General features: G+C 39.5%; 1 protein-coding gene across 3 annotated transcripts in view; it reads left to right on the top strand.

The window, feature by feature from the left end:
• The first annotated feature begins 12394 nt into the window (after positions 1 to 12394).
• LOC147620076 (Putative thiol-disulfide oxidoreductase DCC) overlaps positions 12395 to 24168 on the top strand; it is a 45646-nt gene continuing 33872 nt past the window's right edge. Inside the window, exons 1-4 of one of the 3 annotated variants that reach the window (XM_086772245.1) lie at positions 12395 to 12692; positions 14590 to 14735; positions 14930 to 15037; positions 16612 to 16668. In XM_086772245.1, coding sequence (XP_086628371.1) covers positions 12449 to 12692; positions 14590 to 14735; positions 14930 to 15037; positions 16612 to 16668 — 555 coding nt within the window. In that variant the 5' untranslated portion in view covers positions 12395 to 12448. The remainder of the gene's footprint in view (positions 12693 to 14589; positions 14736 to 14929; positions 15038 to 16611; positions 16669 to 24168) is intronic. The other 2 variants (XM_086772242.1, XM_086772244.1) reach the window with 2 other exon arrangements.

The following is a 24168-nucleotide window of genomic DNA, read 5'->3' as shown; positions in this document are numbered from 1 at the left end:
CATCCTAACTTATCTCATATGCATCTTATCACATCTTATCACATCTCATACACCTCTTATGACATCTCATACACCTCTTATCACATCCTAACTCATCTTATCACATCCTAACTCTTCTCCTATACATCTTATCACATCTCATACATCTCTTATCACATCCTATCCCTTCCCATATCTATTTATAGAATACAAATGAATTCTTATATTTGATATAAAATTTCTTTACGCATCTAATTATGCATAAATTCCGTTTAAGGAGACTAACACTTTCGAAATAAAAATCAATCTTTTATGCATCTTCCTATGCATAAATTCATTTTAAATGAGAATGACACTTTGAATTAAAGTTCAATCTTTTATGCATCTTCCTATGCATAAATTCATTTTAGATGAGAATGAAACTTTTGAACTAAAATCAATCTTTTATGCATCTTCTTATGCATAAATTCAATTTAGTAGGAATTACACTTTTAGAATAAAAGAATTTCTCTTATGCATCTAATTTATGCATAAAATCTATTTATGATGAAAATCACACTTTTAGTATAAAAATATCTTTTATGCATAACTCTATGCGTGAAATCCAATTATGATAAAAGTAACATTTTTACAATATAATAAACATCTTTTATGCATACCTCTATCTAAGAACTTCAAATGTGATAAAAGTAACACTTTTACAATAAAATAATCATTTAAAAAAACATTTTTATAATAAAATAATAATTTATTTTTTTTTTCACCTCTATGCACGCAATTCAATATGATAAAAATAATATTTTTATAATAAAATAATAATTTTTTTTCTTTACAGTTTTACAATAAAATAATCATTTTTTTTCATACCCTTATGCATGAAATTCAATATGCTAAAAGTAACACTTTTGATATAAAAATTTATCCATTATGCATACTTCTATGCATGAAAATAAAAATGATAAAAGTAACACTTTTGATATAAAAATTTATCCATTATGCATACTTCTATGCATGAAAATAAAAATGATAAAAGTAACACTTTTGATATAGAAATTTATCCATTATGCATACTTCTATGCATGAAAATAAAAATGATAAAAGTAACACTTTTGATATAGAAATTTATCCATTATGCATACTTCTATGCATGAAAATAAAAATGATAAAAGTAACACTTTTGATATAAAAATTTATCCATTATGCATACTCCTATGCATGAAAATAAAAATGATAAAAGTAACACTTTTGATATAAATATTTATCCTTTATGCATAATATAAAAATTCAATTTCTCCATGATTACAATGAAATTCTTTCAATTAATCTAGGATGATAATTCCTAGAATATGGTAGGAAGTCCTCTTTTTATGCTTTGAATGAAATTATTTTATGCGTAATTTTTATAAAAATTTTGCCATAGCTCCGCTGCTATGACTGATAAATCTCATTTTTTCTAAGGGATAAAGCTTATCATTAATGAAATAATTAGAATGAACTCTAATTGGATCATTAATCCATAATGGATTGAATCATCAATATACATAAACTAAAAGCATAAAAAAAAGCCATTAATTTGGCCTCAAGCATAGCTTAATCTTGGATTAAGAAAAAGCTTTATGAAAAGCTTCATTTGGATTGAGAATGGGTCATGAGTATGACCATTTCTTGAGTGAGAGAGAGCATTTACATAAAAACCATTTGAATTAAGCATAAATGGAAATTTATATAATTCTTAACTATCATTAATCAATTAACTTCAATAGCATTCATCAATTTTATAAAATTCCTAACTATCATTAATCAATTAACCTCAATAGCATTCAAAAACCATTCCAATTAAGCTCCTCAAGCTTGAGAGGGGCTGAGAAGAGAGAAGCATTAAGAAATTATAGAAAAGATCAAAATTCACCATTTACCTTACAATTTGCTTGATTCTTTGTTCACGGTAGAGGCCCCCAACCAATCAATTGGTTTAGTATGTTGATGGAGCCACCAATGGGGATTGAAGAAAGAGGGAAGTGCCAAAAACTAACGAATTATTAATGAATTCACAGTTCTTGGCTTAGGTGGAGTAGAGTAACAATGCATAAACACTATATATTTTTCAACAAGGGGGAGGCTTCTATTTATAGGAAAAATTGAGCTCCTAACCAAACAAACTGATTCTAGAATTTTCTAAATCAGTTTGGTCAATTTTTGACCATTTTTAGGTCAGTTAAGCTAACTTTTTGGAACTAGACTTGAATGAGGAGAGAGGAGAGATGAAATATCTCAATTTTTATAAGTTTAAAACTCATTCAAGCATGTGAAATATGCACCTCCTTTAAAGAACTCCCCTTCCTTACATATGTGTCAAAATGGAATCATTATACCCAAAATATCTCATATTTTTAATATTGCTCATAGTTTATTACTAATAAACCTTGTACATTTTCAACTCTTCATCTTATGTGAAATATGCACCTCCTTGAAAGAACTCTTCATCTTATGTGAAATATGCACCTCCTTTAAAGAACTCCCCTTCCTTACATATGTGTCAAAATGGGATCATTATATCCAAAATATCTCATATTTTTAATATTGCTCATAGTTTCTTACTAATAAACCTTGTACATAGTCAACTCTTCATCTTATGTGAGCATTTACGCATTTTTGGGTATCTTCTTTTACAAAATTGGATTTATCTCCTCCTTACACATGGATTGATCCAATTGGCCCATAGGAACCTTAATTGGACCATAATCTAAAATTTTTAAAAATCTAGACCCTTAGGCTAAGGTCCTTTATACCCATTTCCAATTAATTCCAATTGCACATTGGAAAGTTCTTTTTGAATTTCTGTTTCAGGGGAATTCATCTTAATTATATGAGATATTTTTCTATCCAGAAATATTCAAAATCTGAATACTCTCTCTCTAGAATATTTTCTCTCTCTATGCAGTCAGAGACAAGATCTCTTATATTTCTGAAGAGGGAATTGATTACAGGGAAATATGTTGGACATTTTGAGAGATTGGGGAGGAATCTTACATTCTCTCCCACTTGGAAAACGCAAGATGTCCTCATCTCGCAAACTTGGGATAATTTCGCAAAATGTACGAACATGAGACTTAGAGAAAAATTTAATTAAGATTAACCACTAATTAAAAAAGTCTCAAAGAGAGTAAGGGTCAAGACAAGAACAAGATTTAAACTTTATTCATTCATGGAACATATACAGTAAAGATAGAAGAACTCTTTACACTTCCATAAGCCCGTCCATCATATGATCACAAAAGCAGCACTCACAAGTTGCGCACGTATAAGGTAACTCATCTATAGGAATAATTCTGTTGGTTATTGCCGCACCTATCTCAGTGGTATGAGGTGATCTAACAAAAGGACCTCTGAGAGGCAAACCAAAAACGGGGTAAAGGCATATCTTTTGATGAGGAAGAAAACACGCCAGTAAGAAGACCCGCTCAGAAAACCCAAGATGTCTTGATCTCATGATGCAGTAGTATCGGGGACCCAAACCCAAGGCTTCGATAACCATGGCCAAGCGGACATTGTTACGAAAGTGCTGCTGATCCCATGGTGTTACCCTAGTTATGTCTTGATAGGTCTGCCATTTGGTCTGAGCTACAGACGTTCCCAAGTGAGGAAAAAGTGAGCGCTCATACTGTTCTATAAAATCCTTCTTCACAGACTCGCTTGCGTCTTGAAGGTGAGAAATCATCATGGATAAAACTAATTCCTGTTTGCCAAGCCAATAAGGAGATTAAGAAGAAGGGAGATCGATGGAAGTAAGATTACTGTGAGCGATAAGTAAAAGTTAGGACTTATATAAAGGAAGGAGTTAGCGTAACCTAGAAGCCAACGGTATCTTGCCACTGAAGTTTTACCGTCTTTCCATGATTTGGGTTTGGCACATATTTCTATAGAAGGCATTAAGAACTTTGAGATGAGGAGATAAAAGAAGTTCATAGGCTAAGTCACTTACTTTCTTTGGTCCCCAATATCTGGGGGATAACTACTTATACTCCCCTAGAGAATAAAGAAATTCTTTTGGTCCGTATTCAATGAAGACTATAACTGCTTCTTTGAATTCTCTGACTGTCCTCTTCTTATCTGTATATTGTCTCTGTCAATCCTCGGCAGCGTTTATATCTTTATGAATTGCCTGCATCTATTGCTCTAAGTCGCCAAGCATTTGACTGGTCATCTCGACCCTGATCAATGGGTCGGACCTAGTTAATGGAGTTAAGCAATCTTGTCCGAGACTGACCCTGATTAGATTGGTATGAAGGAATTGGTCTCTGAATTTGGGTTCTAGACTTCCCTCCTGTGCTCTTTTCATGGTAGGAGTCGGGCAGTCTTTTAACTGATGGTCAAAACCTTGGCATCCAAAATACTGGTTCTCACTTCTGAACTCATCGTTATGAATCTTTAAAACAGGTGGGCTCCTGAGAAGGTATTCTGGGTAAAGTGTCTTCCCTTTTTAAATAGAATCTTTCTTTTATTTAGAGAGAATAACTATAAGATCAGAAAAGGATATTCTTACTCCTGTATACCTCGAAGGTTGGGGGGAGGAATCTTACAAACTTCTTCCCCACTTAAAAAGGTGCAAGATGTCCTCATCTCGCAAAGTAGAGGACAACTCTTTTTCTTAAGATCCAATTTATTCTGGGTTCCTTATATTCTGGTCAACCCAACAGAATACTGGGATAAATATTCCTTATATAGAACTCATCATTAAATAATAATTCATTTAGATCATATCATTCATACGATAATGGTCCATTAGACCGAAAAATTTCCTTTTGAACATTCCTCCACGGGAATTTCAGTTAAGTAAGTTCTCAATTTATCATCTCTTAACTTGATCTACCGTGTCAAGTGTTAACAGTAGCAATTTGACAGCACAATCCACTAATCTCATAGTGATTTGCTGAATTCATTATCATCATTCTAGTTATGAATATCATCACAGGGACTCGTCCCAATCATCCACATTGTGGTTTCGCTCAATTTATTACATTTCAATCCATTTTCAGGGATCATCCTTTTTCAATTAGAATCCAAATCAACTCATCAGTTCTCAAACAGAATTAAAAAATCATATCAACCACATTCGAAATCATCATCTGGATAGCATTAATGCTTATAGTTTCAAGTCTTGGATTTACTCGTATATACTGCCGGTAAAGAGCTGCAGTTATACCCTCGGTATATACGGATAGTCATGATACTCGAAACTATAAGGTAAATACCATCATGTCTAGGCCTCAAGCAAGTCAAGGTTCCATACAATTGCGGTACTTCCAATTGAAGACCCAATTACTAATTTACGAATTTCAATTTGAATTAACAATTTGTATGAATTATATCACACAATTACAACCTTTTTGTGCGTCTTGATAAACTTTTGACATAATTGGCTCCTCAGTTGATCTTATTGGAGATCTATGACATAAGTTTAATAAACAGATTTTTCTTTATCCGATTGTCCGTAAACAATCACTTAAAAAAAACATTTGTATATTTATATACAAGTTGCAATAAGTACATAGAGTGGCTCGGCTCCAAATTTCAAAATCTCCTCGAGAGATGCATAAGACGACAGTACTGGGCCATAGTCATGCCCTGTTACATAATTTCTCTAGTTGCGAAGGGAGCTATTATTTTCTCCCTAGGGATAAATCGACTAAAGAGTCTATAAACTTGGCAAGCAAGTCTGAAATTTTGAGGCGTTGAATGATATAGAATGACGCCACGCGTCATTTTTAGCTTTATCAAAATCATGGCCAATGAGAGGTTCTGCCTCAGCATTGCATGCCGGTTACAAGAGGCGTGGATATATAGCCCTGCAAACCACTTATGCTGTTGTCTCTCCACTAGGTTAGGAAAATATAATTCCTCGAAATGGCGTGCGAGTCTTGTTCGGCTTGTTCGAGTTGAAGCGGAAGAGATGAGATGCTCGAAGGTAAATGCAATCATATCTTGAGACTGGGTGAGGTCGGGAATACCAGATAAATGGGGAACTTCCATCTATAAAAATAATTTCTTTGATTAAAATTTCTTCATTAAAGAAGCTTACGGAATGAAAATACATTATGAAAATGCTGTTTCTGAATTCTTATTACCAATTTCAGATAAGATTTTAATTATCTTTATTAGCTTTCAATTTCGCTCTGATACCAACTGTAAGATCCCAGTCTCCACCGCGCTACGGATTCGGGGTACTAGCAGCGGAAGTAGCACATCGTGCGCGGGGCAGGGGTCTCACACTCGGGGCCTCGCCCTAGGATATCCGGACAAGAGACTAATCCGTCGGTTTATCCAAAACCGAAACCCGAAAAACTTCCTTTACCCGGAAAGCACGGGCGAATCCACCAGGATAACTCTTTACTCTAACGTAGTCAAGATCATTACTGATCAAACTAATCCTACTGCACCTCTAACGGTACTTGGTTAGATCAAGGAAGAAACTTGCACTTGGATCATTGGGATCAACGCCTCTGTAGTGATGGGATCCAATTAAGAATTCCTAGGCCCCCTAGGCGGAAGTTCATGCAAAACATAAAACTATCACACCACTTACACACCCAATATGAAATTACCTTTTTTTCAGCATCAACTAACTTTCAAACAATCCTTTAATGAAACCATTATGTCACTGATGACAATCCTCAAAGTATCTGGTTGAATCCTTATTTCCTGTCATTCATTCATCACTTTACTTATGGCATCATCGGCAACCAGAACACTCACCACCTGTTCACTCAGGGGCCTTTTCCATAGTTCCTCTCATAGTAACCGGCAATACATTCATATAACAGAATGGAATCTCCGTGGAAGATCAGCAAGATCAACCCACAGATCCATATAAAAGAGCCATGGACTCATCCGTTTGAGAACCAGCAAGGTCAATCAACCAGATCCATGCCCAGTTTCAGAAAACAACTCTTACTCCTTGTTCCAATATCTTCCACGATGCACGTGTGGGTATCTTCGGCGACCTAGAGCCCGAGCACCGTATGGTCAGCACCCTCTAGGATCCTTCGCAGGTGACCTAGCGCTTCACTCATAGGCCGCTTCCTTGGTCCCTAATCCACCGTACTGGAAGCTCACCATTTAAATCGAACCGAGGCTGGTCAAGACCTCGGCCGACCTTGCTACGCGAGACGTCCTCCATTGACTCTCCGTCAGCAGTTGCAACTTTATCAGTTAGGTCTCCATGACCTTAATCCACAAGACGGTCAAAATGCTTCCCCAACATTCTTGACATAAAACAGTCATTTACAAACAGTCATAAAATACAGTTTCTATATCGAACTCTCGTCTTTCTACATTATCCCTCCTCAAACCACTTTACTTAATCCACATTCCATTCAATGTGTATTCATTTTCATCCATTTACTCATATCGATGACACATTATTTTCCATACACATTCACGTTCATTATTCTACATACACATCCATGCATACATCCATTTTCACATCCTCATTCATATATCCACATCCACATACATAATCATACATCCACATCTCCATGCATACATCCACATCCATAATCACATTCACATCCATACATTTACATCTACATGTATACATCCGTTTTTTACATTCTTACATCCACATATATTCATTCCTTTCCACATTTCCATTCATATAGCCTCATACGCCTTCACATCTATTCTTTTACATCACATCCATTCTCGCCCTATCACAATCCATATACATCTTATCTCATCTCATACACTTTTTATCTCATCCCATACACATCTTATCACATCTTAACTCATCTCATATGCATCTTATCACATCTTATCACATTTCATACACCTCTTATCACATCTCATACACCTCTTATCACATCCTAACTCATCTTATCTAATCCTAACTCATCTTATTACATCTCATACATCTCTTATCACATCCTATCCCTTCCCATATCTATTTATAGAATACAAAGGAATTCTTATATTTGATATAAAATTTTTTTACGCATCTAATTATGCATAAATTCCGTTTAAGGAGACTAATACTTTCGAAATAAAAATCAATCTTTTATGCATCTTCCTATGCATAAATTCATTTTAAATGAGAATGACACTTTGAATTAAAGTTCAATCTTTTATGCATCTTCCTATGCATAAATTCATTTTAGAGGAGAATGACACTTTTGAATTAAAATCAATCTTTTATGCATCTTCTTATGCATAAATTCAATTTAGTAGGAATTACACTTTTAGAATAAAAGAATTTCTCTTATGCATCTAATTTTGCATAAAATCTATTTATGATGAAAATCACACTTTTAGTATAAAAATATCTTTTATGCATAACTCTATGCATGAAATCCAATTATGATAAAAGTAACATTTTTACAATATAATAAACATCTTTTATGCATACCTCTATGCAAAAACTTCAAAGGTGATAAAAGTAACACTTTTACAATAAAATAATCATTTTTAAAAAAACATTTTTATAATAAAATAATAATTTATTATTTTTTTCACCTCTATGCACGAAATTCAATATGATAAAAATAATATTTTTTTTTCTTTACAATTTTATAATAAAATAATCATTTTTTTTTCATACCCCTATGCATGAAATTCAATATGCTAAAAGTAACACTTTTGATATAAAAATTTATCCATTATGCATACTTCTATGCATGAAAATAAAAATGATAAAAGTAACACTTTTGATATAAAAATTTATCCATTATGCATACTTCTATGCATGAAAATAAAAATGATAAAAGTAACACTTTTGATATAAAGATTTATCCATTATGCATACTTCTATGCATGAAAATAAAAATGATAAAAGTAACACTTTTGATATAAAGATTTATCCATTATGCATACTTCTATGCATGAAAATAAAAATGATAAAAGTAACACTTTTGATATAGAAATTTATCCATTATGCATACTTCTATGCATGAAAATAAAAATGATAAAAGTAACACTTTTGATATAAAAATTTAGCCATTATGCATAGTTCTATGCATGAAAATAAAAATGATAAAAGTAACACTTTTGATATAAAAATTTATCCATTATGCATACTCCTATGCATGAAAATAAAAATGATAAAAGTAACACTTTTGATATAAATATTTATCTTTTATGCATAATATAAAAATTTAATTTCTCCATGATTACAATGAAATTCTTCCAATTAATCTAGGATGATAATTCCTAGAATATGGTAAGAAGTCCTCTTTTTATGCTTTGAATGAAATTATTTTATGCGTAATTTTTATAAAAATTTTACCATAGCTCTGCTGCTATGACTGATAAATCTCATTTTTTCTAAGGGATAAAGCTTATCATTAATGAAATAATTAGAATGAACTCTAATTGGATCATTAATCCATAATGGATTGAATCATCAATATACATAAACTAAAAGCATAGAAAAAAGCCATTAATTTGGCCTCAAGCATAGCTTAATCTTGGATTAAGAAAAAGCTTTATGAAAAGCTTCATTTGGATTGAGAATGGATCATGAGTATGACCATTTCTTGAGTGAGAGAGAGCATTTACATAAAAACCATTTAAATTAAGCATAAATGGAAATTTATATAATTCTTAACTATCATTAATCAATTAACTTCAATAGCATTCATCAATTTTATGTAATTCCTAACTATCATTAATCAATTAACCTCAATAGCATTCAAAAACCATTCCAATTAAGCTCCTCAAGCTTGAGAGGGGTTGAGAAGAGAGAAGCATTAAGAAATTATAGAAAAGATCAAAATTCACCATTTACCTTACAATTTGCTTGATTCTTTGTTCACGGTAGAGGCCCCCAACCAATCAATTGGTTTAGTATGTTGATGGAGCCACCAATGGGGATTGAAGAAAGAGGGAAGTGCCAAAAACTAACGAATTATTAATGAATTCACAGTTCTTGGCTTAGGTGGAGTAGAGTAACAATGCATAAACACTATATATTTTTCAACAAGGGGGAGGCTTCTATTTATAGGAAAAATTGAGCTCCTAACCAAACAAACTGATTCTAGAATTTTCTAAATCAGTTTGGTCAATTTTTGACCATTTTTAGGTCAGTTAAGCTAACTTTTTGGAACTAGACTTGAATGAGGAGAGAGGAGAGATGAAATATCTCAATTTTTATGAGTTTAAAACTCATTCAAGCATGTGAAATATGCACCTCCTTTAAAGAACTCCCCTTCCTTACATATGTGTCAAAATGGAATCATTATACCCAAAATATCTCATATTTTTAATATTGCTCATAGTTTTTTACTAATAAACCTTGTACATTTTCAACTCTTCATCTTGTGTGAGTATTTACTCATTTTTGGATACCCAAAATATCTCATATTTTTAATATTGCTCATAGTTTTTTACTAATAAACCTTGTACATTTTCAACTCTTCATCTTATGTGAAATATGCACCTCCTTTAAAGAACTCCCCTTCCTTACATATGTGTCAAAATGGGATCATGATACCCAAAATATCTCATATTTTTAATATTGCTCATAGTTTCTTACTAATAAACCTTGTACATAGTCAACTCTTCATCTTATGTGAGCATTTACTCATTTTTGGGTATCTTCTTTTACAAAATTGGATTTATCTCCTCCCTACACATGGATTGATCTAATTGGCCCATAGGAACCTTAATTGGACCATAATCTAAAATTTTTGAAAATCTAGACCCTTAGGCTAAGGTCCTTTATACCCATTTCCAATTAATTCCAATTGCACATTGGAAAGTTTTTTTTGAATTTCTGTTTCAGGGGAATTCATCTTAATTATATGAGATATTTTTCTATCCAGAAATATTCAAAATCTGAATATTCTCTCTCTAGAATATTTTCTCTCTCTTTATGCCAAAACAGTCAGAGACAAGATCTCTTATATTTCTGAAGAGGGAATTGATTACAGGGGAATATGCTAGACATTTTGAGAGGCTGGGGAGGAATCTTACAGTCATGGGCTTCTTCCCTTTTCTGTTGGATTGTGTAGATCGTGCAGAGCACAATTTAATTTACATTTAAGTACAGAATGTAATATCCATTTGTGTAATGCATTCAAAGCTTGAGTGGCAAACAACTATTTATAATTGATTCTTGTTTTAGTTCAAAGCAAGAATCAATTATGAATTGTGGCCGCATATTCGCATGGCAAGTTTGCATGGCAAACAAAACTTAATGAAGCCTTTGATTTGCAAGCAGAATAGCCACAACATTTTCTAATGTAGATTTTAGAGTCATAGCATGTCGGTTATTAAACAAAAATGAGTATTATTAAGTAAGTACTAGATGATCGAGCTCTTTGCTTCACCGCATGTAAATTTCGAAGCACAGAAGGACCTTCGAGAGGAGTGAGAATATGCCTGGCCGGGGCCATGAAGTTCTGCTCTCGGCACAGTGGATATCGAAGGCTGGTGTAAATTTGCTTCTGCTCCTACCGTTTTGGAAGTGGAAGGATCAAGCTGATGAGAGGGGAAGGAGGAACCACGACGGTCCACTTGCATAATATTGGTGATGTCTAGGGGCCATATCACCCACGACTAACAGAACTAGAAATAAAGGTAATAGCGGGCAGATACAAGAGAGCAATGACAAACATGATAAAAAACAGAAGATGTACTGCCATTAAATAGGCGTCTGGCAACACAGGTAACATAGAAAGTAACCATAACAGAAAGGAGTCCATAACTTGCCATATAGACATGCTTTAGAATAAACAGTTCTCCACCACATGCATGCGGTCCACCAAAACAGGAGGGAAGTGGACAAACCAACCATTCATATCTGATATGTCACGAAGCTTTAGAAACAAATATGGAAATCACATGCACGGATGTGAACGTCACAGCAACATGCACATAAAACTTGGAGTACAAAGCTGGAAAGAGCCACAATTGTCAGGAGAATGAACAGCCACCTTGCAAAACAATGTGGGAGCACCATCACAAACAGCATCGAATGACACGAACCAACAAAGAAAACCATCCACACGTCGTTGTAGCATGGCGATGAAATGGAAACAGCGAAACATGTCCATACCCGAGAAGGATGGAAGAACAATCACCCGCTTCCACAACACCTGCATCCAGTTTGAGAAGAAGTCAGCAAACAGCATCCGCAGCAAGTCGTGAAACATGCACACCATGACACCTTCGCAGCACCACGCACAGGACCATGCAGTACCATGACCAGTTCGAAGCAGTAAGGGCAAGGGCAACAATTGGGGAAAACGGAAACATGTCCATGCCCTTCGCATTAACTCAAAACCGTGCAAAAGAAAACCTTGGCCAAAAGAGCATATGAAAACACTACGAGAAATGCAATTAATTAAATAGAGCCAACAAAACGTTGTGGGCGCTGGAACAAAAACATATCCGCAACTCTACAATGGAATAAAAACATGAGCCATGGAGTGCTTCTTCACCATTGGCTGTATGTAGCTCCACGTGTCGAATTATTATGTTAACCTCATTTCTGCCAAAAGAGTTACGTGAGCTTGAGAAGATGGCTGCGTCCGTTCCAGCAAGTGCAGGGCGATGCGCTTTGGCGAGAGCCCACCACACGTGCCTGACCGTTGCATACGCTCGTGTCATGACCTTCAGAAGAGCTCTCGATAGCAGCAGGACAAGCAGCTTGGTCCAATCGCAGGCCAACACGTTCACCCCTCGGCTTTCCCGGAGCTTTTGGCGGCGTGATCATGCCAGTAAGAATGCTCATGCCGGCTAATCTGTTTATTTATTATGCTCTTGAAAACATAATCCAAGATTAATGTATGACTTTACGCATGTTACATTACCTGCTCCCAAGAGCCCTGCCCAAGTCAATGAATGCCCTTAAACACGGTCATGTACAACATGCATACAAAAACCAAATCAAAGAGGTTGCTGGCGAGCTCTCCGCCCAGTCATAGCTTCATGCCGGAGCCCAACCCTTACTGTACATATCGCTCAAGCCCCATACCACAATAGCCAACTACCCAACTGTCGGCAAACTAGCTTCATCCGGATCAACCCCAAGCCCCACAGCAAATGCAAATGGCCCATACCACAATAGCTCACTACCCAAGTGTCTAGCTGAAACATGGTATTTGGGTTCTGATCTCCTCTAAACCATAGTGGTTGTGTACATTAGGTATGGTGTAGTACGGCACGGTATGCATATGAGCACTTAAAGTACGCATTGGGATAAGTACTTTAAGTATGTTTATTTTTTTAAAATAATGTATATATAATTATATATATATATATATATATATATATATATATATATATATATATATATAAAACCATTCATAATTTAGCAACATTGGTATACAAAACTCCATAAAATTATTGAAATTCAAACATCTATGCTCTATAAATGTCAAATGAGCTGTGACCATACAACATGAAGTCTTGTTGAATTTGAAATCCTAGTAGAGGAGTAGAGAATCCAGTGATGGCGACGAGCAGCGAGGAGATGGCAATGAGCAAGTAGTGCCAAGGTGGAGCACAGGAGACAAGCTTGAATGGCTCTGATACCACTGTTGGTTGGGAGAGTGAAGCAGCAACAAGCACGTGCACACACAAAGAGGCTTGACAGCACGAAGTACATGGAGAGGGAGCACACAACACGATGATACTTGGGATTAGTCAATGGAATGAATGTACAAATAATAATATCCATCCCCAACGATAAGTGTGTGTTCCCACGCTCAGAGGGAAAAACCTCATTAAGTGAGGAAAAAAGTGTCCTGACTCTTATTAAGCCTACGTTCACACACCACTACCATAAATGTGTCAAGACTCAACACAGGTCTGGCAGCAGATCCTTTGACTCTTTATGCTAGATTGCTGAGAATTCCACTTCATCACCTATCGCAGGGTTGCCTTATTGGTGGAGGCAGGACTGGGGTATGCACTAGAGGAGGATGGCACGAGATTCACTTTTCAGCTGATGTACATCAAATTGCAGCCAACACATGGGCTTAAGCCCATGAGCTGCGGTGGACTCCTTTGATATTCACTGGCCAGAGATTGCAGTTCACCAGCAGCACTGCAGCGTGGCATATTTGGTGTGTACAATGCAGTGAGGCCATTGAGGGTGTAGCAAACCACACGAACTCCCCTCCTGCAGAAGAAGCATAAAATTTATCTAAGTAGACCTCATACACACTCTTTGCAGCTGTTGGGAGCGCCTTCAGGGGTATCCGAATGTGGTGCCAGATTGTGGCACAACCTTTCCTCACACCTGGAGCTTGGGACCTTTCCTCACCCAAGGTGTGGGAGGTATCACTTGGTACCATACCTTTTGTGTTAGCACTATGCCCCCTGTGTTACACCCCCACCCCCCTTTCACCCCCTGCGGATAGTCACCCTTTGCGTCAGCCATGGAGGGATTACTCCCCTCCTTTTGTACAGTTTCATTTTCTATGTGGAGGGTTGGTATCTGCCTTAATGCAGATGCATTTTTTTAAAATATGATAGAAGGATCTTTTCTTGGGAAAAGAATTGAACTGTGTACTCAATTACAGCAGTAACTATCTAGTGGATTTTGATGTGTTCTTTAAACTTGATGATATTGAATTTAACATGATTTGGTGCCCAAACTGTGTTGTACAGGTTTCCTTTGTACACAAGCTTCAACTAGTAACTCCGTTCAAATGCTTGAAGCTAGCAATATAGACACGCCAAATCCAAGTAGTGATCATGAGAAATGGACCATCAAGATGCTTTATGATGGTGATTGCCCACTATGTATGCGTGAGGTGTCCATTTCAATCTTTGAATAGAAGCTTTTTCTCTCTCAAAGCTTATGAAGCAAAACCTTTTGTGAAATTGATGCTTTCATGACTTGGTCTAAATTTCTTCAATAATTAACCAGGAAAAATTCTCTATATTGATGTTCTCGATTTCATAAGTTGCATATGTCTCAATATCAATTGAAGATAACATGCCACAGGTTAAAATGTTGAGGGAACGGAACAGGGCATATGGTACTATCAAATTTGTTGACATAAGTGCGGATGATTATTCAGCTGAAGAAAATGCTGGAATAGATTTTGCTACAGTAAGTGTGTTGCTACATCAGTACTCCATATTTTCTTCATTTCTTACTACACTACAACATAGCAATCACAAATCGATTTTAACTTTTGATGTTTCTAATGTTAATCACAAACAAGGCTTCAATCTTGTAATTTTTCTTTCCACAGGCTAAATCTTATAAAATATTTGCTTCTCTAATCCCCATGCATGTTTTCTTCGTCCTCCTTTAGGCCTTCCATGCAAACCTTTGAAAAATAGTAGAAACATGCAACTGGAAATTATGACTAAAGTGTCTCTCTTCCCCTTATAGTGTGTCTTCATACTCTAATATCCGTAATGAATATGCCAAATCACAACTGATCTGTGTACTGAATAAAACCTATTAAAGGCCCAAAACCTCCCAAAAAAGGCAGTGGAATCTAATCTGATGTCTCATCATAGATAGGGGTAGCACTCTGTCATCTCAATCTACCAGTTGATAGTTTTTGCAAGCCTCTGGTGGCTGTAGCCCCTCATACAGTCTTGTCTCACATCGCAAGCAATGTGATCGGACTCTGACATGACCAAGCACCTTGGCCTTTGAATATTTTTAGTACATGAAAGAAATGGTCCTTGGAGATGTTGCAATTGGGAGCATCAAAGCTTTACTGGAATGGTTGTAGTCTATCCATATGTAAACGCATAAAAAAGAACCATGCTTTTATTTACTAAGATTGATTGGGATCATCTAGGCTATATTGGAAAGGTTGTGGTCTATTAGATGTATTACTTCAGAGGGTTCTATGCTGCTTTTGTCAATGGCAGGACATAGGTGGTATTCCAAACTTTTGCTAATCAAACATTGAAAATATACTATAAAATCAAAGTATATCCTTAACATGATTGTGAATGATTTCCTTTCCTTTGGTTCTGCATGTGAAGAATTCCTTGGAGTGGATTTGATAACAATTTGTAAACAATTTCCAAGAAATTTAGATTCTACCTCTAGTTGTAGCCCCTATTTTAAAATATTTATAACTATAAAGTTCCCTAACCTAGTCTAAAATCTCTCTCTCTCTCTCTCTCTCTCTCTCAGAGCATGATCCTCTCCAGCCAGTGTTCCTTATCAGCAGGTGACTTTTGTGGTAGCTGGAGCCTACTCTGGCAGTCTTGTACATAGAACATTTGCTCGTAGAAGTAATACAATCTATGTATATTTGCTTGCCTGTGTTTTTGAGAAATGGTTTAAATCTTCTGTTTGTACCTTTTCTATGTTATTCTCTTGCACTTAGACAAAAAGCCATTGCACAACTCCTCTTTGATGAGATTTTAAAGGATCCAAAGGAGAGTGGAGATAGACCTTCATCCCTTGGGCATTTTACTTGTGGAGCCTTCAAAGCATTGGTAAATTCCTCCAGTTGAAATAAATGTTTAAAATTTTTTGTTGTGTGTTACAGATGAGGGCATTGATCGGTGAAAGCTTTCTGAGAAGATTCTTGTTATAAGGACTCAAGTTCTTGTTAAAACAGAAACTGTGTGTCTGTGTGCCTGTGCCTGTGCCTGTGCCTGTGCGCGTATGATACTTTGGTACATAAAATATTATTTTATTTGGTTCAGGCAATGGGACGCATTCATGCAATCCTTCAAGATGGAACTGTTCTCTTTAATATTGCGGTGAGTCAAGTGTGACCTTTTGTTTCATGGTGCTCTCTCTCTTTCTTTTTGAGGGCAGGGGGTTTGTTGGCAGGAGGTTTATTCAATTTTCTATGGTTTGGCAGGTAAAGTTTAAGACTTTCAAAGTAGAACCTGAAATTTTGGTAGTTGTGAGGGAAACCTTTAGATAACGGCCTTTGACTCAATACCAGCAATGCTGCCACATGAATGTCAAAGCCCCCTCAAATACCCAATGACATAATTAGAAGCACTGTAACCTGCCTTTGTCATCATCCTAGACTTCCCAGTTTGGAGCTACTGTATGGCCTTGGCTACATTTTGAGGTGTGAAGAGGCTAGATGAGATGGGGCGGGCAGGCTCTGGGGTGGCAATAAAAATGGGGTTTGGGTTGTGGTAAAGCTTTTGTGTGTGCTGCTGCCATATCATGGGGTCTTCAATGGGTGTAGGCGGCCTATGTTCCCTTGAAACATCCCATCCCAGCTTTATATTGGAGCTCAAAAGACTGTGGTAAATAGTTTCCTCATTCTCAATGAGAAACCTCCTGTTCTTACAGCGTGTGAGGCATGACATCCGGTGGGCTTGCTTCTCTGTAATCTGTCCCCTGTTTTGTTGTTCTCGGAGGTCCCTATGGGCTGCCTTGCACTCTTCGTCATACCAATTGTGGTGGGGAAAAGAACCTGATGGTGGCTTAGATGTGGAGTGGTGGGTGGTTGGAAAGGAGATCTGGGATGATTCATGGAGAATATTTGTAAGTTGTGAGGTGATGTGGGATAAGGGGGCTGAGAGGACTGCAACCCTTTCTCCCCAACTTGATTCATAGTACACAGATGGGCTTAGTTCAGGATCGGAGTATTCTGGACAACATCTTCACCTTTTGGGAGATGACCATGTTGGCCAGGATGCGTCAACAAGATCTAATCGTTCTCCTTCTTGATTTCGAGAAAGCCTATGATAGAGTAGATTGGGGCTTTCTAGAGGGGACGATGTGCAGGATGGGTTTCCTGAAGGAGTGGGCCCGAGCTGTATCGGGACTCTACTCGGCTGGGTTCTTATTCAGGGAGCTAGAAGTGAGACAGATTTTCACTTTCTCGCTCAATCCGGCGGGGGTGTCCTCTAGCGCCTTATCTCTTCTTGTTTGTTGCCGAAGCCATGAGTAGTTTTCTCTCCACCTAGGAGACCGGGCTCCAGGGACCGAGTCTTCCCATCCGAGAGTAGGAGACCGGGCTCTAGGGACTGCTTGATTTTGAGCTCACTGCTCGATTTCGAGTTCACCGATGACACGACAGCATACCTTTCGAGGGACGAGGGGAACCTCCAGAGATTCGTCAAGGCGATTGAGATTTTCTGTCGTGCATCCAGAGCATGTTGGGGTAAAGGCATTATGCCCCCCTTGTAGTGTGTACAAGCCCATAAGTTTTATAGTACATAGTACACTTACTACTTTTAATGTACTAAGTGCACTATGTGTACTAGAGCAAATATACATGTGTGATAGGGGAGTCACACACTCATACTGTGAGTTGACTTATCCCCACATGTCTCTCTCTCTCCCTTCTTCTCTGTGTATGTCTCCCACATGAAACCCTAACTCTACAGCTGAGCTCTTCAGAGCTCCTTCAGAGCATAGATCAATTGGCACAAGTCGTGTGGATTTTTGGTTGGCTCAGTGCTTGCCTCGACTTGGCGTCCAGTTGAGGCTTGTCAGTGGGGTCTTGAGAGGCACTCCAGTTCATTTGGCATCGACATCTCCCCTGAGCAACAGCTAGCCCCTCTTCTTCTGAGCATTTGAAAGAAGCTGCTATATCGGAGTTCTATCAGGCTTTCCTTAGCTGGCCGGATTGTGGTGGCGAACTAGGTTCTTCTTGCCACCATGTGGTACATCACCTCCTGCTGGTCTTTCTTGTGGGCCTGTATTGGTCAGGTTCAACATTTGATCCGGAACTTCCTGTGGGCCCACAGTGACAGTGGGAAACCTACCCAGGCCAAGGTGCCCTAGAGTGTGATCATTCAGCCGTGACGCAGAGGGGGCTTGGGCATCATCAACCCCCCTAATTCAGAGCCGTGCCTTGTTGGGCAAGTTGATTGTTCGAGGTCTTTTTCTCGGTGGTGGCCTTGGAAGGACTTTTTGCCAGGTTGGCATTATCATCTCCCCTGAGCAGCAGTAGCTAGCCCCTCTTCTTCTAAGCATTTGGAAGAAGCTGCTATACTAGAGTTTTGCGAGGCTTTCCTCAACTGGCCGGACTGTGGTGGCGAACCAGGTTCTTCTCGCCACCATGTGGTACATTACCTCCTACGGTCTTTCTCCTGGGCTCGTATTGGCCAGGTTCAGCGTTTGATCCGGAACTTTCTGTGGGCTGGCAATGATAGGAGGCTTGCCTAAGCCAAGGTGGCCTAGAGAGTGATCATTTAGCCGCGACATAGAGGGGGCCTGGGCATTATCGACCCCTCCATTAAGAGCCATGCCTTGTTGGGCAAGTTGATTGTTTGAGGTCTTCTTCCGGGTGGTGAGCCTTGGAAGGACTTCCTCCTAGCTAGGATCTCCGCCCCCACCCTGATCCTAGGAGGCCCTTGGCCTCAGAGCATGAGATGGATTTTCACAAAGATGTGGGCATGAGGCTTTAGCCTAGCATTTGAGGACAGATTTGCAGCCAGTCTCTTGCGTGCTTGGGATCATCTGGGGCCGGCTAAGCAATCAGCTCCAATAGCCTCCGAGAAATGGCTCCGACAGCCTCGGATCTTGAACCCCATGGTGCGTTTGCCTAGTGGTCACATGCTCGAGGCTCGCCAGCATGTATCGTACGGGGCTTTGAGCATAGGCCCACTAGGTCACTTGGAGATTGGCTTACATTCAGACAATTGCCCGCGGAGGCCTAGGAGAGAGGCCTTATTGGGATCTGGGGCAGAGAAAGACTTAGCCTCAACATTGATGACTCCATCCCTTTGGAGTGGCTGGCCCCAATACCGGACCCTCCCCTCCTCTGTAGTGGCTGGGAGTGTTCACTAGGCACGATATGCCCCTGGCAGTTCATGGCGCGGATGAGAGCTTCGCCTTACTCACCTTCTCTATCGGGCTTTATGGTAGACTGGAGAGAGCAGAGACCCTCTTAGAGGACTTTAGGGGATGCACCTTGCAGAGGGTGATGGTGATTGGTTTTCATGCACATGAGTGGCACATCGACCCTCCATCGGCCAAGGTGGCCAGAGCGAGACTCTGGCAGTTATGGATTTGGGAGGGCTGGCCTCTCACGAGTCTCCAGTGGGGGGACCGGGAGAGTGGACATGGCAGAATCCAGAGCACAGTGAGGAGATACTTGGCACCCCCTTTTTTGCTTACACTACACGGCTGGCCCGCAAGATTCATATGAGGTGGAGGGCACTCCAACAGCAACAGTAACAGCAACACATTGGCAATCCTAGGGCCTCCCGTTGCACTTTCTCTCAAATTTTTGGAAGCAGCTATGGGATAGTTTTCGGCCGTGGAAGAGCACTCTTTTCATGTGGTAGCTGGCACATAGGAACTTAGCAGTTGGCACTTGGTTGGACATTGGGGGTAGACTAGCATTATGTCAGAGGTGTGGCCATCCCTAGGAGTCTTAGCATCATTGTCTTTGGGATTGCCCGAAGGCTCATCAGGTTTGGTAGAGGATCCTATGCATTTTCACTATGGATCGGGCCCCAACTTGTATTGTTATGTGGGGCACAATTGCTTGGGTCACTGAGGCCATGATCGTCATGCCATATGAGGAGGAAGGTGGGGGACTAGCCCTTCAGGTCTCTCACCTTTATATTTCTACAGTGCCAATTCTAGCTCCTCCTACAGGTCGCTGGACTCCAGGTTCTAGCTAGAGATGGGAGATCTGCAATAGTATATCTGCATGGCATATATGGAGAGCTGGATGCAGCAAAGCCATCGAAGGCACCCTCACCTTGCCAGTGGAGTCTATCCGGAGCATCTAGCTCAATATCATTCATACCCTCTGTGGTCAGTGGGGGGGCAGCTTCAAGGTGGCGTAGACCGCATACGGAAGCGCCGGGAGGCCTTCCTGAGCATTTGGTGGCACGGTGACTGGTCCCTTTCTTACAGGTAGTGGTGGCAAGCCCACTTGGCACTATAGACCACTTGTGTGGTTCTTTCCCCCTCCCCCCATTGTGTGAGATAGCCTCCTCCTCCTAGAGCGGCCAGCCGGAGGTGAAGTGCATCCTCCCCTTTTGTACATCTTGACTCTCGTTTCCCATTTGGGGACCGGTTTTATACTTGCCATTTTGGCTGTTTTTCTCGGTAACTAATAGAAGGATCTTTTTCGTGGAAAAGAAAGGGGGGCTGACACTCGAGAGGTCTATGTTTGAGAGGCGATAGTAAAGGTTGGAGCCATAAGGGACATCTGGATCATGATCAAAATAGACTTTGGTATAGTGACTCATGGGTTTAGGGTAGGGCTTCTTTGGGAAGGAGACGACCATGGAGAAGGTTAGGCAAACATGATCAGCCCCCAAGGGTTTGGGTGGGATGTGAAAGGTAAGGATATATGGTATCAAACCTAGTGTGCACATTTAATAATCAACAGTACTTGATCTGCCTTTGTGTGGAAAGCAAGTCAGTCCCCCAAAGGATGGCCATCTAGTGAGACTGTGTAGATGATGAAGCCATGTGATGCCCCCAGCTCCAAAAAGAACCTCCCATAAGCTTTAATGGCCCCATCATCCATAGAACACCTCTGATACCCCATCTACTCTATGTCCAAGTCTTGTAAGATGATGTGGACCCGCTCAAAGTCTAAGAGACTGACCTGTGCATTCCTTGTCCTGGCATTAAAGTCCCCCACAAGTAGTACCTCCCTCTGAGTACAATGCTAAGCATGGTGAGTGGCCATCTGTAGGAGCAAATAAAACCGGTCTATGGACACATAAAGCGGTAATTCATTCACAAATAACCTGGACTTACTCAGACACACAATCACAGAATCCTCGCTCCCTCGCTCAACAACACATAGGCCCCGAAGTCCGGCGCCCCTTGCGGTATTTCTTTATTGTTAAAAAGTTGGAGAATACAAAGCATGAGTGCAACAGAGCACTCTACTTGCACCAGCCGAGTTTTACAAATTCTGGGAGAATTTTGCCAGCATAACTGCACTAACACTGTTCCATAACATCTTAGAATGAGTCCCAACTGACAGGCTCACTTCCATAGGCATCAGACTACCCAATGGAGTCCAAAACATCACAATTCAGCTTGCTGTAATTTTCTGCACAGACCTGTTTTCAGCTCTGTTTTCAGCCCAAATTAACCCTTGTACTGTTCTGGAAGACTTTAGCAAAGTCCTACTGCATTCTGGCATCAACCGGGCAACATAACAGCCCAAAAACAGCACCTAAACAGTGCTGAAACAGCGTTGTATTGAAGAGGGTATTACCCTCTTCCGTCCCTGCTTTTGGTGTAGGAACTAACTACACCGGTTCCTGTTCAAGGAGGCAACTAGCCTCTACATATAAGCATGAAATTCACACGACTGTACCTGATTTTATCTGATGAGAGCATTACCATAGTCTGCAAGAGAGAGAGAGAGGCTGTGGGGAGCAAGCTCAACCCTCAATACATGAGTTGCAGGGCAAGAGAGTGCACCACAATAGCTTTTTATCCTGCAACAATCCACCATAATGGCTGCAAATGAGCCTCATTCAGCCCAAAATCCCACGCTTCCCCCTTCCCAGTGTGGAAAATGCACATAAATTTGACACTTGGCACATTTTTAAGCCTTTTCCACATGCAATCTTCCAAGCTAAAAATCTCTTGACTGGTTCACACTCTCACAACAGTCTTTTGCCAGCTTTTGGTCCCCTTGACATTCTGCACAAACTGACGCGAACACTTTTCAATTCCGACACTGCCCAAAATAGCAGTTCCCTAGATTTTAGGGATGATGTCATCTGCATTCCTTCTGGTCTCCTGACCATCTTTGACCACTACGATCACTTCAGAATTTGCTTAGAATTCAAGATACATTCACATTTCGGTGGCGGCCACTTACTAGTGTAAACCGGCCTATGCCCTCATTCAGTGCCCATGTCCTGGACACTGTCATTCATCTTTCAGTGCAGTTCTCAGGCTTAGCCAACCACTGGTCCAAAGTCCCACTGGCTGACCCATTCTGACATTGCAATGGCCCAAGCCCTTCCAAGAGATCCCGGGAGAAAACAACAGCAACCAAAGAGAAAGAAAAGAAAAATATATATTTATAAAGAAATATAAATAAGGAAAACAACTGCAAAAAGTTTCACCTCCTGGTGACATACCCCCCTCTTGAAAGAAGCAAGCGACCTCGATTGCAAGTCCACATGCAAACGGATGACACTGGACGATCACAAGATTCCCCAGGTGATTAGTGTCATCGCATGCATCTCCTGCCAGCGGATGACACGGGGCGATGATAGGAATTCCCCACTACCATTTGTGCCATCGCAGGTTGAAGCCTTTCAAATACATGTTTCTGGATGCAACACAGGGCGATAGCATATATCTTGTACTATTAGTGTCACAACATGTAAATCATTCATTTGAAGCGTAACAGATACAACTTCAAAGCACTGAAAGTTCATTCATTGATTAAGTCATTGGCAACAAATGTCAAAACTGTACATTGCCAAACATATAATACAAATGTACAGGTCATTCAGAATTCAGCTTCAAAAAGCATAAACCACTACAGGTTCTAACAGGAAGGCTTCCTTGTAAAGTTGCATCAACTGAGGTGAATCAGCCAGTTCAACCTCATCCATCCATTTAGCATCCATTGGTGAATAATTTCTGAATTTCACCAAGTATCTTCTTGCAACTTGTCTTTTCACTTTTCTGTCTTTATGGGCCAGAATCTGCTCAGGAACCAGAATTTCATCCAATTCCTCCACTTCAGGCTGTTCCTCTGGCACCATATCTTCTGGCACATTGCCAATAAAAGGTCTCAACAGGCTCACATGGAATGCATTGTGGATATCTTGAAAACAAGCCTCATCCATCCACTTCCAATGCTGGATAGTTCTTAGTTTCATAAAATATATGCGTATAACCTTGCCCCTAGGACCCTTGCGCCCCTTATGAAATACAATCTGCTCAGGTTGTAGAACCTCCTTGAGCTCATCCACTTCCAATGGATCTTCCAAAACTGTCTCTATTGAGTAGGTCCCAAATGCGATCTCAGAAGACTCGCATGAAAAGAATAATGTATTCTCCAATGTTCTGGAAAAACTAACCAATATGTAACTTCATTAATCTTTTGCAAAACTTGGAAAGGCCGATAAAACCTGTTGGAAAGCTTAGGGTACTTCCTCTCTTTCCCTGGCCTCTTCTGAAGACGAGCTTTCACAAATTTGATTAACACCCAATCACCCTCTTTGAAGTTAAGCTGTCTTCTATGCCTGTCTGCTGTGCAGCTTTCTCTTGTTTTTGTTGAGGTCTCTCTGTGGTCTTCCGTACCTCTGCAAATGCAGTGTCAATGTCCATGATAT

Source organism: Cibotium barometz, chromosome 32 (genome assembly GCF_041138505.1).
Source record: "Cibotium barometz isolate CiBa-2024 chromosome 32, ASM4113850v1, whole genome shotgun sequence".
Taxonomy (NCBI): domain Eukaryota; kingdom Viridiplantae; phylum Streptophyta; class Polypodiopsida; order Cyatheales; family Cibotiaceae; genus Cibotium; species Cibotium barometz.
The sequence above is the reverse complement of the archived record's forward strand: the minus strand, read 5'-3'. Positions and strand labels throughout refer to the sequence as shown.